This window comes from Dendrobates tinctorius, unplaced genomic scaffold, assembly GCF_039654945.1.
Source record: "Dendrobates tinctorius isolate UK_male_01 unplaced genomic scaffold, ASM3965494v1 ptg000034l, whole genome shotgun sequence".
NCBI classification, from domain to species: Eukaryota; Metazoa; Chordata; class Amphibia; order Anura; family Dendrobatidae; genus Dendrobates; species Dendrobates tinctorius.
The window spans coordinates 23,487,283-23,508,305 of NW_027361702.1; the positions used below are offsets into that span (position 1 = coordinate 23,487,283).

At 44.5% G+C, this 21,023-nt stretch overlaps 1 protein-coding gene across 7 annotated transcripts in view; it reads right to left on the reverse strand.

Annotated features, from left to right (window-relative positions):
* Positions 1–12,053: 12,053 nt before the first annotated feature.
* The window catches only part of GTF3C3 (general transcription factor IIIC subunit 3), a 55,986-nt gene continuing 47,016 nt past the window's right edge, over positions 12,054–21,023 (reverse strand). For all 7 annotated transcript variants that reach the window (XM_073573144.1, XM_073573150.1, XM_073573147.1 and 4 more), the window contains 4 exons: positions 18,967–19,157; positions 15,694–15,818; positions 12,395–12,547; positions 12,054–12,292 (listed from right to left, as the gene is read on the reverse strand). In XM_073573144.1, coding sequence (XP_073429245.1) covers positions 12,170–12,292; positions 12,395–12,547; positions 15,694–15,818; positions 18,967–19,157 — 592 coding nt within the window. In that variant the 3' untranslated portion in view covers positions 12,054–12,169. The remainder of the gene's footprint in view (positions 12,293–12,394; positions 12,548–15,693; positions 15,819–18,966; positions 19,158–21,023) is intronic.

Genomic DNA, 21,023 nt, shown 5'->3' on the forward strand with positions numbered 1-21,023 from the left:
GCTCGCATAACCGACCGGCTGGGGAACTCATACCTTTACCAGTTCCTGATAGGTCATGGACTCATCTTTCCATGGATTTTATTAGCGGCCTTCCACCTTCCAGGGGCAATACCGTGATCTGGGTGGTGGTGGATAGGTTTTCTAAACAGGCCCATTTCATTCCCTTGGCAGCATTACCTTCAGCAGAAACATTGTCAAGGTTGTTTGTGCAGCATGTGGTCCGATTGCATGGGGTACCCCTGAATGTTGTGTCTGACAGAGGTGTGCAGTTTGTGGCCAAATTTTGGAGGGCGTTCTGTATGAAATTGGGCATCTCACTCTCCTTCTCGTCGGCATATCACCCGGAGAGTAACGGTCAGACAGAACGCACCAATCCCTGGAACAAATTCTCAGGTGTCTGACCTCCGCCAGACAGAAGGATTGGTGTGATGCGTTACCGTTGGCTGAATTCGCTTTTAACAACCGGGTGAGTCAGTCCACCAACATGTCCCCATTCCTGATTAACTATGGGTTTAATCCGCATTTTGGGGAGTTTTCTCGGGTGGATTCTGGTTGTCCAGGGGCAGAGGGGTCCGTTCAACGGTTAAAAAACCTCTAGGCTGAAGTCCAGCGTAATATCTCTTGGGCCCAGGGGAGATAAAAATAATTTGCTGACAAAAAGAGAGTCTCGGGAGACATGTTTCAGATGGGAGAGAAGGTTTGGCTCTCCACACATAACATCAACTTGAAGGTACAATCAGCTAAGTTGGGACCAAAGTTCATTGGTCCGTACGAGATTATGGAGATAGTCAACCCAGTGGCATATAGGTTGCATCTACCGCCTCCTTAAAAATATCCAATGTGTTCCATAAATCTCTGTTGAAACCCGCAGGATCTGTCAAAGAGAACTCTGAGTCTGTTGTTCCTCCAGTGCTGGTGGAGGGTCAATTGGAGTATGAGGTCGGACATATTGTGGACTCTCGGCGGGTGCGCCGCTCTTTGCAGTACCTGGTCCACTGGAAGGGATATGGACCAGAGGAGTGCTCATGGGTCCATGCTCGCTCAGAACATGCAGATCGCCTGGTTCGGGCTTTCCATGCCAAGTACCCGGGGAAGCCTGGGGGTCCAGAGGCCCCCCGTTGAGAGGGGGGTACTGTCATGATCGCAGTGCAGGTTTTTGAGCTGCACACCTGGGGTTAATGTCTGGAGCTCGGTGCAGGTTTTGACCTGCACACCTGGGGTTAATGATTGTGGCCTCTTTCTGGTTCTGGGAGAGCTTCTTAAACCCCTGGGAAGCTTCAATCCCTGCCAGTTATACTTTTGCCTTTGGCCTAGTGTGCTGACCCCTATGTGCCTGTTTGTTACTATAGCCTGTTTATATGGTTCTGACCCAGTTCTGTTTCCCGTTGTGAGTTTGCCTGTTGATTTTGTACTGCGTTATTATCTCTGTGTATGACTCATTGCCTGTGACCTGACTACGCTCTGCTCGCCCCTCTTGTTCCTTTGCAGCTATCTCTGTGTGTGACTCATTGGCTACGTCTTGACTATTCTCCCTGTCTATGCCCCCTGGTAACTTTGTCTCGCAGTTACCCTGCTAGGAGTTATCTTGCAGCTCCTAGCTCTGTGGAGTTTAGGCCACGCCCCTAGCAGTCACGTGCTTCAGGTCCTGCGGCTCTGAAGTACGCATCTACTCGGCTGCTTCCCGCTCCACAGGTATCTTTGAGCACTGTTCGCTTTACTCAGGACACGCGCACTGGCTCAGTGAGCAAGTTCAGTGCGGTGTTCCTGACAATGCCTGCCTAATAGCATCATACCTTTGGAGACAAGAGAAGAAAATGTCGCTGAACACAAACATGAGGGCCCACATGACAGCCGATGTTTCTACTGGAATGTTCTCAAGCCAGCTGTTGACTATTAGAGATGACAAGGCACTAATAAAGTCAACCACTGGACAGATCATATTTCCAAGCAACTTTTGCTACAAGGTTACATCAGTTGAGGCGCTTAAAGAAAAGGTTTTTGCAAACATTCAATGCAAATTCAGTCTTCCAAGTCTCTGCATCTCACTAACCAGGAGGAGGAACTCCAGTCGGTGCTTAAATCCACTCTATGGTTGTAGCTGATCTCATCGTACAGAAAGAGACTTTCCAATGCCCAGTTCATGGTACTATGCCCGTTTCCTCCTGTGCGGAGGATGGCTTGATGTAGAGAAGCATCTTATTCGTGAAGATGGTGACGAGGTGTCGGTCTACAACTTCTCTGCAGAGAGTCCTCGCGGGCTTGAAGAAGAGAGGGCGTACTGTAATGCTGTTGTCAACGCCCCTGCATGGTGTTTATTTCACCCTCCAAGTGTAGGGTCGGTGGGCCGGGCTGGGGGGTGGTCCCTCTGGATACCGCGCAGTAACGTACAGACACAAGCTGGAGGCAAGTTTCGGGTGCAACAGGTCCAAGTTTATTTTTCCTCTCGCTGTCCGCCAGACGGCCTCACAGTACACCGCACTTTTCTTGACAGCTCTCCGGTTACAGAACACATTGTGACACTGTACTTTCTCCAGGGACGTATATATACGTACTGTCCCCTCTACACTCAGTGACGCTCTGACAGCTCCGTCACTGTGGCTGCCTTAGGCCTATACACCAACAGTAATTTCACCGGTCAAGCGTCGTTCCAATACGGTGTCCCACACCCGGAGCCTCGTCTATACTGCGGTACCTCGTGTCAGGACCACCCCCCTGGTCTTTCCTTCTCCTCAGTCCCCTGGTTAGGTTTTCCTCACAGTGCACCAACTGTCACAGTCTTCTTGCCACTTGTGCTCCCCCTGGGGACTGGAACTTTCTGGAACCCTCCTGTCAAATTTATAGCTTTCCCGGTTCCCTGTAACCCCGCCCCCCCATTACCAATGGTTTCTTAGCCCTAAGCTGATGTCAAGTCCTATGCTCACACTCCTCCCTGCCCTCTAATAGTCAACTCAAGGTACTGCACATCACCTACACTTTCCTAGCTGTTTTCCCTTCTGAAATCTAACCAGTCAGTCCGTCCGTCAGGTCACCTTCCCTACACTCTCCTTCCTTTGTCTATTGTCGTCCTCGACAATTGTCATCCCTGCCTTAGTCGTTCTGAAGCTTCTACTACCATCTGTTGTTGGACCAGTTGTTGGGCCAAACCCACTATCCGCGGGGGGCCAAACCAAACCGGGAGCACCATGCTCCGAGCGGCCGACTGCCACTCGCCAGCGCGCATGCCACATGACGTCTTTCGAAACTGGGCTAGGTACACCTGAATTCTTTCCCTCCAGCGTGTACCTTCCCCTACTCTCCCTTTCTGTCACCTTCCACAATCCGGTACGCCATGATCGAGGCCTTACATCTACCAGATCATTGCCAGCGCCCTTCTTCTTCTTTCTGGGGTGTCTGTGGTGTTAGGGACCTGACCTGGGACCCCTGTCCGGTTCAAATCTTCCATCTATTTGTCTTTCTCTTGGTTACCAGTCATGATTGGCGTCTTGGTCTCCCAGACCCTCTCACTCATGGACCCCTTCGGTCTCACGTTTCCTTTGGTCACACAGACCTTCCCTTACCCGGACCGGTTGCATTTTCTTGTGCAACTCGTATATCAGGACAACTCTATAATATCACAAGTACCCCATTTTCTTATTTTTTTTCTTTTACTATTGTTTTAAAACCATCACACACAAAACAATAAAACATAACAGATTTTTTCCTTCTCCCCCTTCCTTTAACATGGACAATTCCGCTTTCCTTACATCCCCACTTTGCCAGGCTTAACACACAAAAAACTTCAATTTTTACATTAAACTTTTTTTTCATTAACTTGGACGCAAACTGTCCTTGTGGTCTGCACAATGGTGCAACGGAGTCTCGAAAGTTCAAGTCACTTCCTAGTGGCCGGTAGCGAGGGGTCCCACAGCCGTGGAGTTCCCAGGATGTAAGGAGTGTCCTATGCGTCTTTGCTACGGGGGCTCGTGGTCCTCTGACTGGGCGAGCACGGCTACCGCATAATAGCCGCGGGGGCAATACTCCTTATAATAAGACACCAAGTCCCCCTCCTGTAGAGCCCGACCGTGGTGAATAGAGGCCACATTAATATAAACCTTCTGGCCGGTAGCCAGATCGCGTATGAACCCATACCCCTTGGGTATATTCGTATATTCGTGTACATGAGCCGTCTCAAAGATCGTGTAGCCACCGTGCCAGCCTCCCCCTTTGCATGGAGTAGGTTCCATACCTCCTGCTCCCTGGCTTTCTTCTTTTTCACCACTTCTGCGACCCAAATGGAGGGTCTGGTGTGAGCCCGGGAGTCCGGTGGGCGGGACTTGGCCGGGGGTAAAAACAGGGCAGAGATGGCAGATGATGTCAGCGGCCCAGCAGCCGCTGGGGCCGGTTGGCGCATAGGGGCAGACAGGTTTTCCGGAGCTGATCTCAAGTCCTATGCTCACACTCCTCCCTGCCCTCTAATGGTCAACTCAAGGTACTGCACGTCACCTACACTTTCCTAGCTGTTTTCCCTTCTGAAATCTAACCGTCCGTCAGGTCACCTTCCCTACACATGCATGTCCGTCTGCTTACTGCCCCAGCCCCACAGCATGGTCCCCGGCGTTCTCCTGCTCTCCTGGTCTTTGTGTATGTGCTGCTTCCTCATTCTTGAAAGGGTAGCGTGCGCATTATGCTAAATGCCTTCAGTCTGTTGCTGAGAGGCATATAGCATAAGTACACCTGCTAGATGGCTCCCAGGCAATAGCTGGGAAGCATCTTGTATAAAAGACTCCCTTGCCCCTATTGAATCACCAGGCAGCATATTAAATCATTAGTTAGTAAGGTATACTGCTAGTGAGTTGTGAATTCCTCTAGTCCTGATATGGCCAGAGTCTTAACATTATCCCCTGGTCCTGGTGTGGCCAGTCCTGTTTCCGTAGGCCCCTGGTCCTGGAACGGCCAGTGCTTACACCTCATCCTCTGGTTCCGGAGCGGTCAATGCCTGAACCTCGTCCCCTGGTCCCAGAATGGCCAGGGCCTGAACCTTGTCCCCTGGTCCCGAATCGGCCAGTGCTTGAACCTTGTCCTCTGAGCAGCCAGTGCTTGAACATTGTTTGCTGACCCTAGAGCAGCCAGTACTGTTCCAGAAATCCCCTAGCAGTTGTAGTACCGGGCTCTTCTCATGAGTGATGTGTGGCGGCTATCTGTCATACAAGCCTGAACTCACCACTAGAGGCTCCAGTGAACACCAAGGTAGCCACTTAGTTACGCTCCTTCCTGGATAGTCCCGACCCTGTGGCACAGTGGGTCCACAAATTCACATGCTCCACAGCTGGGCGTAACAGTCTGCTCAGCCCAGCCATGGCCGCAACACTCCGCTTCAATTTTGGTAACCGAGTGTCTTTATATAATATACTAGCTGAATAGCCCGGCGTTGCCTGGGCATAGTAAGCAACTGTGGTTAGTTATAACAAATTATAATGATTATATTGCATAAAATCCGAGCATCTAATCCTATTCTGTGTGGTACTGTCTGCTGAGCCGTGTATCTAATACTATTCTGTGTGATACTGTGTGCTGAGCTGCGTATCTAATCCTATCCTGTGTGATACTGTCTGCTGAGCCGTGTATCTAAACCTATCCTGTGTGATACTGACTGCTGAGCCAGGTATCTAATCCTGTCCTGTGTGATACTGACTGCTGAGCAGTGTATCTAATCCTATCCTGTGTGATACTGTCTGCTGAGCCGTGTATCTAATACTATTCTGTGTGATAGTCTGCTGAGCCATGTGTCTAATCCTCTCGTGTGATACTGTCTGCTGAGCCGTGTATCTAATCCTATCCTGTGCGATACTGACTGCTGAGCAGTGTATCTAATCCTATTCTGTGTGATACGGACTGCTGAGCAGTGTATCTAATCCTATCCTGTGTGATACTGACTGCTGAGCCATGTATCTATTCCTATCCTGTGTGATACTGACTGCTGAGCTGTGTATCTAATCCTATTCTGTGTGATACGGACTGCTGAGCAGTGTATCTAATCCTATCCTGTGTGATACTGACTGCTGAGCCATGTATCTATTCCTATCCTGTGTGATACTGACTGCTGAGCTGTGTATCTAATCCTATCCTGTGTGATACTGTCTGCTGAGCAGTGTATCTAATCCTATCCTGTGTGATACTGGGCTCCCCCTGCAGTCTGTGTCAGAGGGTGGTCTGTGTTGGCACGGTAATAAATTGTGTTATTTCCAGCTTTACAGAAGGACGATAACACCATAGAAATGATAAGAATAATAGGCCTCAGTCACCACAACTGTCTACAAAGAAAACTGTTGCTGATAGCAACCAATCACAGCTCATTTTTCATCTTTTAAACAGCTCTGGGACAGCGTGCGAGTTTTGAGTGGCGACTTTTGTGTTTCGACTTTTATGTGGCGAGGTTGGTGTATGTGTGGTGAAATGTGTGCTGAGGGTGGTATATGTGTTGAAGCACGTGGTAGTGTGTGGCGCATTTTGTGTGTGTGTTCATATCCCCGTGTGTGGTGAGTATCCGATGTCAGGGCCCCACCTTAGTAACTGTACGGTATATACTCTTGGCGCCATCGCTCTCATTCTTTAGGTCCCCCTTGTTCACATCTGGCAGCTGTCAATTTGCCTCCAACACTTTTCCTTTCACTTTTTCCCCATTATGTAGATAGGGGTAAAATTGTTTCGTGAATTGGAACGCACGGGGTTAAAATTTCGCCCCACAACATAGCCTATGACGCTCTCGGGGTCCAGACGTGTGACTGTGCCAAATTTTGTGGCTGTAGCTGCGACGGTGCGGATGCCAATCCCGGACGGACATACATACATACATACATACACACCCACATTGAGCTTTATATATTAGATGGGAATAGGAAGTAAAACACAAATGTGTCAAAAATACATTTAATGAACTGCTTGCTATGTGCCAGAAATTGATAGACGCGCCCGTGAAACGTTCAGGAAATAAGAGTAAAGTGAAATTTGTTATAACAAAATGCCAAAGTCACTGGGGTCTCATTGCCTGCTACACGAGAAACACAATGGTCTTTATTTTTTTTTTAATCTTCCTTGGCAATAGACGTAACTACGCAACATTTACAAACCTATTGTAACTCCAAAGGCTAAATTGCCTACAAAAAATAAATATAAAGGGCATCTCTAATTCAACAAAAAGTATATCTGCAAAATTTTATAGAAAGTGGTGTGTGAAAAAAATTCATTACAAATGTTAATAGCAACATGGAAATAGTTGTTGATATTGTGCCCTTTTTTACTTGTGGGTTTTCGGAGAATAGAAAACATTTTTCTCGGGGTAATATTTTGTCAATTTACAAAAAAAAAATTCAGCGTGATTTGACCACTTTCTGTGCCCTATTCCAATGTTTTTTTTTACTTGACAATGAAGGAAAGGGCTCTCTTGTAGAGAAGTCAGGGCACCATTTGACTAAGGCGGTTCTCTGTCTTCTCCCCTTCAAGCTGCACCCCTTCTGTCTCACCCCATCAGACATGTAAACTATCCTTTGTAGCTCTGGCAGGATGTTTAGAGATGTTGTCCTGCTAGAAGGTGAACCTACGCCCAAGTCTCAAGTCTTTTGCAGCCTCTAACAGGTTTCCCTCCAGGATTGCCCTGTATTTAACTCTATCCATCTCCCCATCAATGCTGATAAGCTTCCCTGCCCCTGCTGAAGAAAAGCCCCTCCACAGCATGATGCTGCCACCACCTTGTGTGATGGTATTTTCAGGGCGATGTGCACTGTTAATTTTTTCACCACACATAGCGTTCTGTATTTAGCCCAAAAAGTTCTCCTTTGATCTCATCTGATCTGAGCACCTTCTTCCACATGCTCACTGTGTCCCCTAGATTACTTTTTGCAACTACAAACAGGACTTCTTATGGCTGGCTTTCAAAATGACTTTCTTCTTGCCACTTTTATAAAGGCCAGATTTGTGGAGTATGACTGAGTTGTCCTGTGGACAGATCCTCCCACATGAGCTGTGGTTCACTATAGCTCCTCCAGACAGACCACATGGGCCTCTTGGCTGCTTCTCTTATTAGTGCTCTCCTTGCTTAGGATATCAGTTATAGTGGATGGCCACGTCTTGGTAGGTTTGCAGTTGTGCCATACACCTTCCATTTTTGGAAGGTGTATGGCACAACTCACAGTGCTTCGTGAGATGTTCAGAGCTTGGGCTATTTTTTTGAGGGGTAACATGAAAAAATGTGGAAAAGTTCATGGGGTAGGAATGCTTTTTCAAGGCACAGTATGTGTTTCGTTTCATGTCAAGTTAACTTGCGGTTTTGAAATAATGGGTCATAAAGGAGGCTAAATCCTGCAGAATTTTGAATCAATGATCCATACAAATAAACGTTTTAACAATGGATTCGTTTCTCCAGCCCATGAGACTCTGAGCATGTCCTATTCTCATCCGCTGTGTGGATTGTGGTTCTTCTAGTGTAGTGGGCTCAATAATTTACTTTTCAATAACAGTGACCTCGTCCACAATACAATACAAGGTGTCATGCAAATAAATGCCGAAAAATGAAGTCATAGCAACAAACTAGCAGCAAGATAACTTCACTGAGATCTATGGCCCAGCCAGAAAATATACGGTATGGCGTATGTGTGGGGAAAGCTGTTTTGCAAAAGAAAGTGACTGCAGAGACTCTACCAAAGAGGACCAAAGGCTCAATTTGTTGTGGCGGTCCAGTGGAGTACATCGGCAGAGAGATGCAATCAAACTACCAAAACCATCATACTAATCTTTTCCAAATCATGAACAAAAGGCTTTGTGTTCAAAAACTTTTATATGCCAGCCCCTTCCTATGATGGGTCTTGGTACCAATCCTGGAAAGCCGGAGACGAGACGGTGAGGGTAATGTTACATGACCAGTTACTGACCTTGTTGAGGCATGTTTTTTTTCCCATATATATTATATTTATTACATGTTGCTTATATAGCGCCATCATATTCTGCAGCATTTTACAGCCATCCTTGCTGTCACCATTGGGGCTCACAATCTAGATCCCCTATAAGTATATCTTTAGAGTGTGGGAGGAAACCGGAGAACCCGGAGGAAACCCACGCAAACATGGGGAGAACATACAAACTCCTTGCAGATGTTCTCCTTGGTGACCTATAATGTGATGATAATGAGAAGACTGCTGCAAAGTGATCTCTACTGGTCTCTTGGTAGACTCCCTCGTCAGAGTGAAAACTGCAAAAGTTCAGGAATATTTATTCAAACAAACAGTGACACAGAAAAAAATATAACCCCTCAAAAATGCTTAAAAATATGCGTCACATAAATAGGTCATTTTTGTGATCACACATGGTGGACTTTGTAAATCTCTCAACAATATATTGTTAGTTTTAGTTCCCAGGAAAGTAGCAGTAGCTGCTGTTGGCTGCTAAAGTTCTCGCTTTTGATAAGTTTTCAATGGCTGTCTCGAGTATTATCCGTTTGGCTGTGTTCACAGTTGTATTGTGTTCACAGCTGTATCCTATCTTCCTGCATTACATCGGCTTTGTGACCCGACCCTTAGCATTGTTGGCTTTCTAATAATTTCACAGAGCCATACAATAAGAGCCAGTCCGTTTCTTTCTCATGTGTATGTTTATTTAGACCAGGACGCAGTTAAAGAAAATTCAGCTTAAAATCAAAATTATCTTTATTTTTACATTTTTAAATATTATTTTCTGTAGAAAAATCAATCTTGTGCAAGCCTACATATGTCCACCAGGGTCTTCCCCATTATCTTGATAGTATCAAGCCATCGGGTTGCTGGTCCTCTTCTCCTTGTTCTTTCTATTCTTCCGACCATGATGTCCTTCTCCAGTGATTGGACACCTCATACGAAGAGAGCAAAGTAGATAAGTCGTAGCTTGGTGATCCTTGCTTAGAGTGACATGTCTGGCCTGGTTGGTTTCAGAATTGATTTGTTTGTTCTTCTTGCCATCCATGGTATTGATAACATCCTTCTCCAGCACATATAGAAGGCGTCAATTCTTCTTGTCTTGATTCTTTATCGCCAGGTTTTGCATCTGTATGTCACCACAGAAGAGAACAGACTATGTACAAGCCGTGTGAACTGTTCCTCGATTTAAAGACCTTGTTCAGTGACTTCATAGTTCCTTTGCCCATAGCTATTCTCCTATTGACTTTCAGTGTTGTCGCTGCATTTTCAGTGATCATAGATCCGAGTAGGCTGAAGTCCTTTACAACTTTTACTTTGTCGCCGATCATCTCAGATGTGTTCCGGTCGTAAGTGGCAGTAGTCAACATCTTTGTCTCCTTTGCGTTGAACACCAGTCCCAGTTCGAGCTTTCCATTTGACACTTCGTAATAATTCTTTCAATCCACCTACACTTGTTGCTATCAATGTTGTATTGTCTGTGTATTCAAGATAGCTGATGATTTGTTCAGCAATTTTGGTTCCTTCTTTTCCGGCATGTCCAGCCTTCCTGAAAATAGCTTCTGCATATAAATTGAAGAGATATAGTGACGGCACGCAGCCTTGTCGACTCCTTGCTCTACTTTGCACCATGCTGAGTCACCATGGTCCGTTCGGACTGTTGCTTCATGGTTGATGTAAAGGTTTCTAACGAGGCTGATCAGATGGTTCGGCACACCCATATCCTTCATGGTATTCCAAAGTTTCTGGTGCTCAACACAGTCGAAGGCTTCGCTGTAGTGGATGGAGCAAGAATAGATCTCCTGGTAGCATTCTTTGGCCTTCTAAATTCTCCATCTAATGTTAGCAATCACATCTCTTGTTCATCTGCCTTTTCTGAATAATACTTGTTCTTCTGGCAGCTCTTTGTCACAGTAAGCCTGTAACCGTCTTTGTAGTACTCTGGAGAACCTTGAAACAAAAGAGCTTTATAAGCTGGAAAGCAAAAGGTCAGTGTGGAACAGCGGAGCTGGATTAGTCAGAAGACTCACTTGAGTGAATGTAGCAGGACCCAGAGCTCAGCATAACAGAACTGGGTTTGTTAGGAGACTCACATGAATCAATTAGCAGAGCCCAGTGGACCGTTTGCAGCATGGAGACCAACCGACCTGAATATTCAGGTGGCGTGCTGCTGCATTAGCCAGCCTAAGAGCTTGACTTCAGAGGTGCAAGCAGTGTCCTCATTGTAACCCAACACCCACAGAAGCAGGCAGAGATGGCCGCTCGGGGAGGAAGGCGAGACAGCCCAAAGCTGGAGCCGGGACAGGTGAGTAACGACCCCATAGAGCAGGAAAAAATATATATTTCCAAGGAAAACTGTAAATATAATTCAAATGCACCGTCCCCAGATTTTTTTCCATTTGACCCCTAAAACGATAAGTCATTTCAATAAGCATTCATGGTGTGCACATTAGGAATAACACTATTTTTGGTTTATATGACTTTGGTTTATATGACGCATTTTCCCTAACTTTCCCTCTGCATGAGTTCTCTTCAATTTTCATTTTTCTTTGAGCTAGTGGGTGTAGACTAGCTGCTATGATATTTCCCTGTATATACACAGACAAGGGCAGGCATTCCCGCTCTCCTGTCTCTATGTAGCACATGTTCAGAAACAGCAAGGAGGATGCTATACAGCAGTATGGCTCTGGGGTGAGATAAAACACTTACTGGAAAGCAGCAGCAGAATCTAGGTGTGTCTCTCTGCTGCTCTCTCTCACTCTTCCTCCGCTCTCTATAGACTTTAATAGGCAGCGGTAATCTGATCCCTCAGTGAGCTGACAGGCCATCTTATCTTGGGCATGATGGATTTTGGATGCATTTTTGAATTCTCAGTTCAAAAATCAGAGTTAAAAGAAGTGGCTCATAAGCGGAGAAAGAAGCATGTTTTTCTCATAAAACATATTACAACTTTCTTATAATTGCCGATACTATTCTATTGGTTTCTGAAACATTTGTTGAAATGACAGTGACCATTTATTTATATGTTTGATGCTCATGAAAATTGTAAAATGATTGGTTTGATTCCTGGTTTCCTAAAAATGGAATGGTTGCTCTATCTCCAGCATCAGAAAGATGGAAACAGAAGCAATGCTGTGAAATTGTGACCAAATTTATTTTGTGTTTTTTTCCTAATCTGGAGACTTCCACAAAAAACTATGGTTGTAGAAACTTTTAATGTAATTTTGTAAAGAAAACAATGAAAAATAACATTAAATAACACAATAAGTGTACAAGAGCCTCCGAGCCATCTCTATGTTACCGCTGCCCTGGTAAATAAGAGATAAATTGAAAGCAATGTCTCTCCGAAGATCAACCTGGTCCTCATCAATTCCCTGGAAAAAATAAAAACACAAAATATTACTCTGGTTTGTAACATAAAACATATTTCCAGCTCGGTTAATGGAAAAACTCAAACCGTAAATCGATGGGTGTACCGTTAAGTGAAGTGGTGGCAGCTGCAGTGCCTGCTGATAATAGTGTAATGCCAGGTGTGTCAGGCCTATCTGGTGCAAGGCCCGTCCCAGGTTGTAGAAAGTCTCCTGGCAAGAGCCACGTAAATCAATGTATTTATTCAAAAATGAAAAACCCTAAAAAGAGAAATTATAAAATGTGCAAAATGTGATTATCGTAATTTGGATAGATTACTCTGCAAAAAAAATGATACAGTTATATGGTATGAGCCATCAGCTGTTTAGTTTTTAAGGAGCACATTAAATGGAATCTGTCAGCAGCATAATGTAGGGGCAGAGACCATGATTCCAGTGATGTGTCACTTACTGGGCAGCTTGCTGTAGTATTGATAGAATTCTTGATTTCTCTGCTTTAGATGTAGCAGAGCTCAAATGCTGGGCTGTGTATAACACCACCCACACCTCTGATTGGCAGTTTCTTGTGTACACTGTCAGCAAGCTGCCAATCAGTGGTGGGGCGGGGTTACACTGATTAGCTGGACTGTCAGGCACACAACACCTAGTCCTGTGGTAATAATCAGCAGATAAAACACTGATTGTATTTAGCACTACAGAACACAGCCTAATAAGTGACAACCCTGTAATCAGGTTCTCTGCCTCTAAGGCTACTTTCACACTTGCTTTTTTTTGCATCGCGTTTTTCCCGCAAAAAAACGCATGGAAAAATCGCATACAAACGCTGCGTTTTTTTCAAGCATTTTTATGCGCGTGCATGAAAAAAACGCAGCGTTTTTATGCGTTTGTATGTGTTTTTAGTGCGTTTTTACCGCGTTTGCGTTTTTTTCCAACATTAGTTGGCCTCACCAAAAAAATCAAGATAGGGTTAGGATTAACACTAACCCAAACCATGACTTTACTAACCCTAACCCAAACTATACTAACCCTAACACTTAACCAAACCATACTAACCCTAACCCTTAACAAAACCTTACTAACCCTAACCCTTAACCAAACCCTACTAACCCTAACCCAAACCCTAACTAACCCTAAACCCAAACCCTTAACCAAACCATACTAACCCTAACCCAAACCCTAACCCCCCTTAACTAACCCTAACTCTAACCCAAACCCCTAATTTCCATTGTCTAACCAATGGTCAACAAAAAAACGCATGCGCAAAAAAACGCATACATGAGCATGCCAATGCGCACGTATGCGCACCCATAGACTTACAATGGGTGTCTTGCTGTAAAAAAACGCATTGCGTGCGCATGCGTTTTTTTTAGGCAAGTCGGACTCCCAAAAAATGCAACAGGAGTGCACACCACAAAAAACCGCATGCGCGTAAAAACGCATGTGTATGCGCACATAAGCGCATCCCATGCAAAATATAGGGAAAAAAAGCGCACGCGTTTTTAGCGCTAAAATACAGCGCAAAAAACGCAAGTGTGAAACCAGCCTAAATCATACTGCTCTTGGAGATCAAATAGGGGTTTTCCACCTTTGGGGGGGGCCATTTTTTTTCTTAATTGCTAACAAACATTTTGAATTTGAGCTTTACTATATATTTTCACTGTCTTATCTTCTACAGCCTCTGTGATGCACTGTCTATTGCTGGCTGCAGAATGAGCTAACAGAGGATCAGTCAGTGAGTCTGCTATGACTGTCTGGTGGGGAGTTTGTAACGCTTTTTTCTGCAGTTTTCTGCGCTTCTCTCAGCTGATTTCTGACCAGAGATAACATCAAATTTGAATCTGCTGGAAAAGGAACATCCTGTAAAAACCCAAAAGGTGCTAAGCTTTTAATGAAACCAAATTGAAAATGTGTTTATTTTTAGAAACCTCAAACATATGCATCTAAATTAATAAAAAATGACCTCAAAAAGGTGGACAACCCCTTTAATCCCTACCCTCTTACATAAACATATGTACACAGACAGCCACTGCTGTTTAACTATGTAGATGCTGCTGACGATCACAGACGGTGACCTTAAATTGGCTGGATTTCTTGTGCCTCCGACACAATTGCGGGGTGCCTGTGGGTTACGGGTGGGTTACTAGTGCACCTGGGGCCGTGCTGTAGAACATCATCAATGCCATGATGATCCTCCCATTAAGCTCAGTTATCTGAATGCCCCATCACTGCATTGTTGGTGCTTTATAAAGACCATAAAACTTAGCCCTAAACAAGAAGCTCCAGAGCTCAGGAACAGTATGGCACATTTAATAAAAAAAAACAACTCAGAATACTTGGGGTAAAGAATGAACAAAATTAGATCAAAACCTGGTCACTTTTGAGTTGGTGACATTTCCTCTACAACCAGTTCATGACCGGGCGATTTTCCATATTTTCCTCTTCTTCCAAGACCCATAACTTTTTCATTTTTCTGTCCGCATACCCGTTTAAGGGCTTGCTTCTTATGGGACAAGTTGTATTTTTGAATGACACCATTCATTTTATTATGTGGTGCACTGGAAAGCCGTAAAAACATCCAAGTGCGTTGAAATTGCAAAAAAAATATAACATTTCCCAATGGTTTTTAGGATTTTTCATTCACCATGTTCACTAAATGGTAACACTGACCCGCCATTATGATTCTCCAGGTCAGTACGAGTTCACAGATACCAAACATGTCTAGGTATTTTCCTATTAACTAATGAAAATAAATTTGGAAATTTGTGGAAAAAAAAAAAATAGATTTTTTATTCCTTGTGTCCCCATTTTATGACTCCAGTGACATCTCTATTTTTCAGGGTATGGGTAAGTGGGGACTTATTTTTTGCACCCTGAGCTGATATTTGATACCATTTTGGGGTAGATACGATGTTTTATCGCCAGTTTTTGTAATGTTATGGTGGCCACAAAAAGAAAAAACCTTAATTCTGGAGTTTTGATTTCTTTTTTTTTTTCTTTCTGCCGTTTACCGATCGGATTAATATATTTTACATTTTGATAGATCGGACTTTTACGTATGCAGAGATACCAAATATGTGTTTTTAAAGGGGGGGAGATTTGAACTTGCTTTTTTTTTTTTCATATTTAATTTTTTCTTTTTACTTGTTATTGTATTTGATAGTCCCCTTAGTGACTTGAAGCTGCAATCGTCCTATCACCTGTGCTATAAATACAGATGCAGGGAATCAACACTGCTATGGTTAGATTAAATCACGATCTCCTTTGAACGCCAGCCACGGGCTGGAGAATCATGACAGGCACGCAGGTCATCAGCAGACCCATGGCTGTGATGGCACCCCGCGATCACGTCACAGGCGCACGGAACAACGCACCCCCCTGCCGGCGCGTGCTATATTCTGCTATCTTACCTGAACCAGCAGGGCATGTCTTTTCAGCACAAACTTCTGTGATGCCATGTGCACAAATGTTAATCCGATGCAGAGGCTGTACATGGGGTCATCAGACTTCATTCGATAGGCCTGCACATACTGCGCTGCAAAGTATTAAAGGCAATGTCGTTCTATTAGCTGAGGACAACTGCAAGACTAAATAAGAAAACAAAACTGACGTATATCTCTTCGAGTCAGACCAACTTCGTGAACAGTATTTTGTACTTTGTATAAAATAGGAGAAAAGCAAAGGAAAAGTATTTTTAACCCCTTTAAACACACAACGTAAACTTATGTCATGTGCCAGGTCGATGCCTTTATTGCGGGCTCACATGCAGAGCCTGCATCTTTCCCGGCTGATTTAATCAGCCATCATGTGCCTGTCAAAATGTTAAATGCCGCTGTCAAACTCTGTCATTCCAACGGCCCATCGGCGCACCCGTAACGTGATCATGGGGCGCCAATGGGATTTCATGACAGCGGAGGGTCTGGTGAAGACCTCAGTGTCTGTCATTACGATCCACCTGTGAAAATCAGCTGGTGTTCATAACAGATCCTAATTTTCTCTATACATAGCAGTGCTGAGGCCTAGCTATGTATAGTGCAAGCAATCAAATGATTGCAGCTGCAAGTTCCCTAAGGCTACTTTCACACTAGCATTTATTAGCGCTGCGCATCGTGCGCATTAGAAACGCATGTAAAAAACGCATCATGCGTTTTGCATACGTGTGCTTATATTATGCCCATGCGTTTTAACCAGCCATGTTAACTCTTAAAACGCATGCGATTTTAAACGCAGGCGTGCGCATCTCCATACGCACGCCAGCATTCCCATAGACTGTAATGTGATTTTTTTTTGCGCATTCCGTGCGCATTTGTGTGCATGCGTTTTTTTGACACAGGTTGGACGCACAAAAAATGCAACAGGGTGCGTCCGGCGCGCCTAGGCGCACACTACAAAAAAACGCATGTGCCCAAAAAAGCATACAAACGCTAGACCATGCGCACCCATGTTAAAGATGGGGGTCAGGACGCATGCGCATGTACACGCACGATGCGCTGCGCTAAAAAACGTTAGTGTGAAACCAGCCTAAGGGGACTAACAAATAGTAAAAAGTGAAAAATAAAAGGTTTATGGCATTACAATGCTCCCTGGACACCTTACTGAAAGTGTGGGTACCAGGACATAATTAACTTATTGCCTCCTGGGCGCCGTTGGCTTTCAGTCATCGCTCACGGCACTGCTCGCTATACCATGCAGCTGTAAGCACACCCAGGAACTTTGATCGTTAGCTCTGCATAGATGCGCTGCACACCGAGTTATCAATCCAAGTGGCGGGGAGAGCTTACAGCAACTGCTCATAGTTTAGTAAGCAGGCTTAAGCCACTCCTGAAATGACTGAAAACCGGAGGCTCTCGAAAGAAATATAAGCTCAGTTTCTCTCAGAAGTAACACTATTTACCAGCTGTTTATCTCCATACCTGCAGATAAATAGCATTTTCCAAGGTGACAGGTTCTCTTTAATAGTGTTTTTGGCAAAAAACAGCTCTTCTAAACGTCCAGTCATGAACATTGCGCCTTTGCAGCCGGGAAGCATACACCTGGCTACAGAAACGCAGTGGGGCAGCTGAAATGAGAAACACACCTACACGAGATTTACATGAACTGTCCATGACGCCGGCGCATGCAAATTATGCTATCATACATCAGCAAGGTCATTAAGAAGTTCTGATGTAATGTCATTAAGGAGCGCTGATGCAATGTCATTAAGGAGAACCAGAGCAATGTCATTGAGGAGCGCCGGAGCACTGTCGTTAAGGAGAGCCGGAGCATTGTCATTAAGGAACGCCGGAGCATTGTCATTTAGGAGCACTGATGCAATGACATTAACGAGCGCCGGAGCATTGTCTTTAAGGAGTGACAGAGCAATGTCATTAAGGGAGCACCGGATCACTGTCATTAAGGGAGCACCGGATCATTGTCATTAAGGAGCGCCGGAGCAATGTCATTAAGGAGCGCTGATGCAATGTCATTAAAGAGAGTCGGAGTAATGTCATTAAGGAGCGCCTGAGCAATGTCATTAAGGAGCGCCGGATCAATGTCATTAAGGAGCGCCGTATCATTGTCATTAAGGAGAGCCGGAGCAATTTCATTAAGGAGCGCTAGAGCATTGTCATTAAAGAGCGCTAGAGCATTGTCATTAAAGAGCGCCGGAGCAATGTCATTAAGGAGTGACGGAGCAATGTCATTAAGGAGCGCCACAGCAATGTCATTAAGGAGCGCCAGAGCATTGTCGTTAAGGAGCGACGGAGCAATGTCATGAAGGAACGGTGTGCTCCTCTTCTCTGTTAGCCTGACACCTCTGGCGCACCATGGGCTGCTAATGCTTGCCTCAGAGGCCGAGTGTTTGAGACCTTTGATCTAAATGGTTAACAACAGTGATCGGAGCTCAGCCCCAGCTGCTGTTGTTAAAAACAGATGTTTGCTATATAATATAGATGGCATCTACCATGTGTAGGAAGAACTTAGCTCACGAGTAGAGATGGGTGGACACCTGGATGTTTGGGTCCCCGCAGGGTCCGCTGAAGAGTTACAAAAAGTTTGAGTACCAGAACAGTATGCGTATCCGAACCCCATTCACTTGAATGGGGGGCCCGAACATTTATTTGCCACACTGTCATGGGTCAAAAGATAGCATGATCGCGCAGCTGTGATCGGAGGTATAAAGTTTACCTCCGGTCACTGGTGTCAGTTGATGGGACTACAGCTCCCATCAGCCAACGCCTGTTGCCGCTAATAACAGGAAGAGCAGGAGCGCCTGATGGGAGTATTCATTAGCCGGTGCCATTGTTTTAAATGAGTAAAAAAAACAGCGTGGGTTCCCCTGTATTCTTGCCTCTATCAGCTTCAGCAAGGCTGGTTAACAAGAATAGAAGGGTGCCCATGCCGTATTTTTGAAGAATTTAAATAAATAATTTTAAAAAGCAGTGTGGGGTTTCCCCCATTTCTTACAACCAACCAAGCTAAAGCAGACAGCTGGGGGCTGGTATTCTCAGGCTGGTAAGAGGCCCGTAGTTCACTGGGAGAATTTCACTGCGGTGAATTTGAACTGCGGTGACCTCGCCTCTGCACCGTGAAACTTTCTCACTGTACAAGCGGCGATCTTCTGATGATTTTATGCCCCTCTAACAGCATTATTTAGCAGATCTGTTGTGATCTTTAACACCGTATTGGAAAGAGCGACCATTTACCAAGTGCGTGTTTGAAGCTCCCAGATACAAAAGCATTATGACCACTCAGAACACACAGTGCGAGGTTCTCTGGATTTTTGAGCATTAACCGCAGACAGAAACGGTGATGCCTCACGTCTTGGGAATGCATTGTCACTTGATTGAAGATATTCCATAGCTGAGGTTTGTTCACATTTTCCATCAACATTATTCTGGGAAAGAAAACAAGGATATATTATAATACTTGGATTAAGCCAAGAGCAAATTTCCTGCTACTGGGCTATTACTTAGAAGAAACTGGGTCTGAGCAGAAAAAGTAGAAAAAGTAAATTAATGTGCATGCAAAATGTAATTGCATATGAACACATGACCTTTACACAGAGAAAAAACCAAAAACAAAACAAATATCCAGGAATAAAAAAGTAAAAAAATATATTGCAAAAATTGCATGAAGGTAGTAATAATAGTAATAATATGGGTATTTAGTTAACATAATTTTGATCAATATATTTTTTTACTTTTTTATTCCTGGATATTTGTTTTGTTTTTGGTTTTTTTATTACTTAGAACGGCTGGTTCTCCTTAAAGGGGATCTGTCACCCCATTTTTCGACTATCAGCTGAGGCCACAGCCATCAGGGGCTTATTACAGCATTTGGTAAGGCTGTAGATAAGCCCCCGATGAAACCTGAAAGATAAGAAAAAAGAGTTAGATTATACTCACCCCGGCGTTCGGTCCGGTCCGATGGGTGTCGCCGTCCGATCCGGCGCCTCCCATCTTCATACGATGATGTCCTATTCCTTGCTTCTCCCTCGGCTCCTGCGCAAGCGTACTTTCTCTGCCCTATACAATGCAGAGAAAGTACGCCTGCGCAGGAGCCGAGAGAGAAGCAAGGAGGAGGAGGTCTCATCGTATGAAGATGGGAGGCGCCGGACAGGACCGCAACACCCACCGCACCGGACCCCACCCCCCCAGTGAGTATAATCTAATGTGTTTTTCTTATCTTTCAGGTTTCATCAGGGGCTTATCTACAGCATTACCGAATGCTGTAATAAGCCCCTGATGGCTGTGGCCGCAGCTGGTATGACGAAAATTAGGTGACAGATTCCCTTTAAAGGGAATCTGTCACCAGGTTTTTGCTAGGTAATCTGAGAGCAGCATGACGTAGGAGCCAAGATCCTGATTCCAGCTTTGTATCACTTTTGAGCTGTCATTTTGTTAAAATACATAAATATAAAAAATTGTTTCAGCTCACCCTTAATGCGTTCTTGATGAACTTGAGAAGCACCAATCGCATCTCTGCCAGATGCCAAAGTGAACACTTGTAGAAAGGAAGGATCCAGCTTCATCCGATAAAATAAAAAAAAAAATCTTTATTTATTTTACATATAAAAGAATGGCTGCTGTGACATATTCAGCTGGAATTAACCAGAGGGAGGGTGTCACGGAAAGGACTGGACTGGTTTTTGCTTTTATATTTCCGTTACTGCTTTCACACATCAGACTGAGATTAAGAACGCAACGCCGTGTTCGAAACTCGTCCAGTCCTTTTGTGACACCCCTCCCACTGGTTAATTCCAGCTCAATATGTCACAGCACCCATTCTTTTATATGTAAAATAAAGATTTTTTTTATTTTATCGGATGAAGCTGGATCCTTCCTTTCTACAAGTATTTTGTTAAAATCCCAGTTTTCTCTGCTGCAGCTCTAACCACAAAGAAAAAAACGCAAAGACTAGTCGAAAAAATCAAAAATTCTTTATTACATATCACAAGTCATTAACAAACAGGGGTAAAAATTACTGACTACAACAGCATACACTATACAGGCGGTGAAATGCACGTCAGGGTGGGTGGGAGACAGCGTGGTGACTGGAGTTTTACTATCTGCTATGTTCACTGTACTATATCTTAATCATGTTTGATAGATTTGCAGCTATTTGACACAATGAACACCTGTGTGGACTGGGCAACACTATTTTGCCTTCATCATGTGTACTTTTACCTGCACGTGGGATATATGATATATGCTATGGTGTACTCATAAACATGCCTATTTATAGCACCTAATATGCTCCA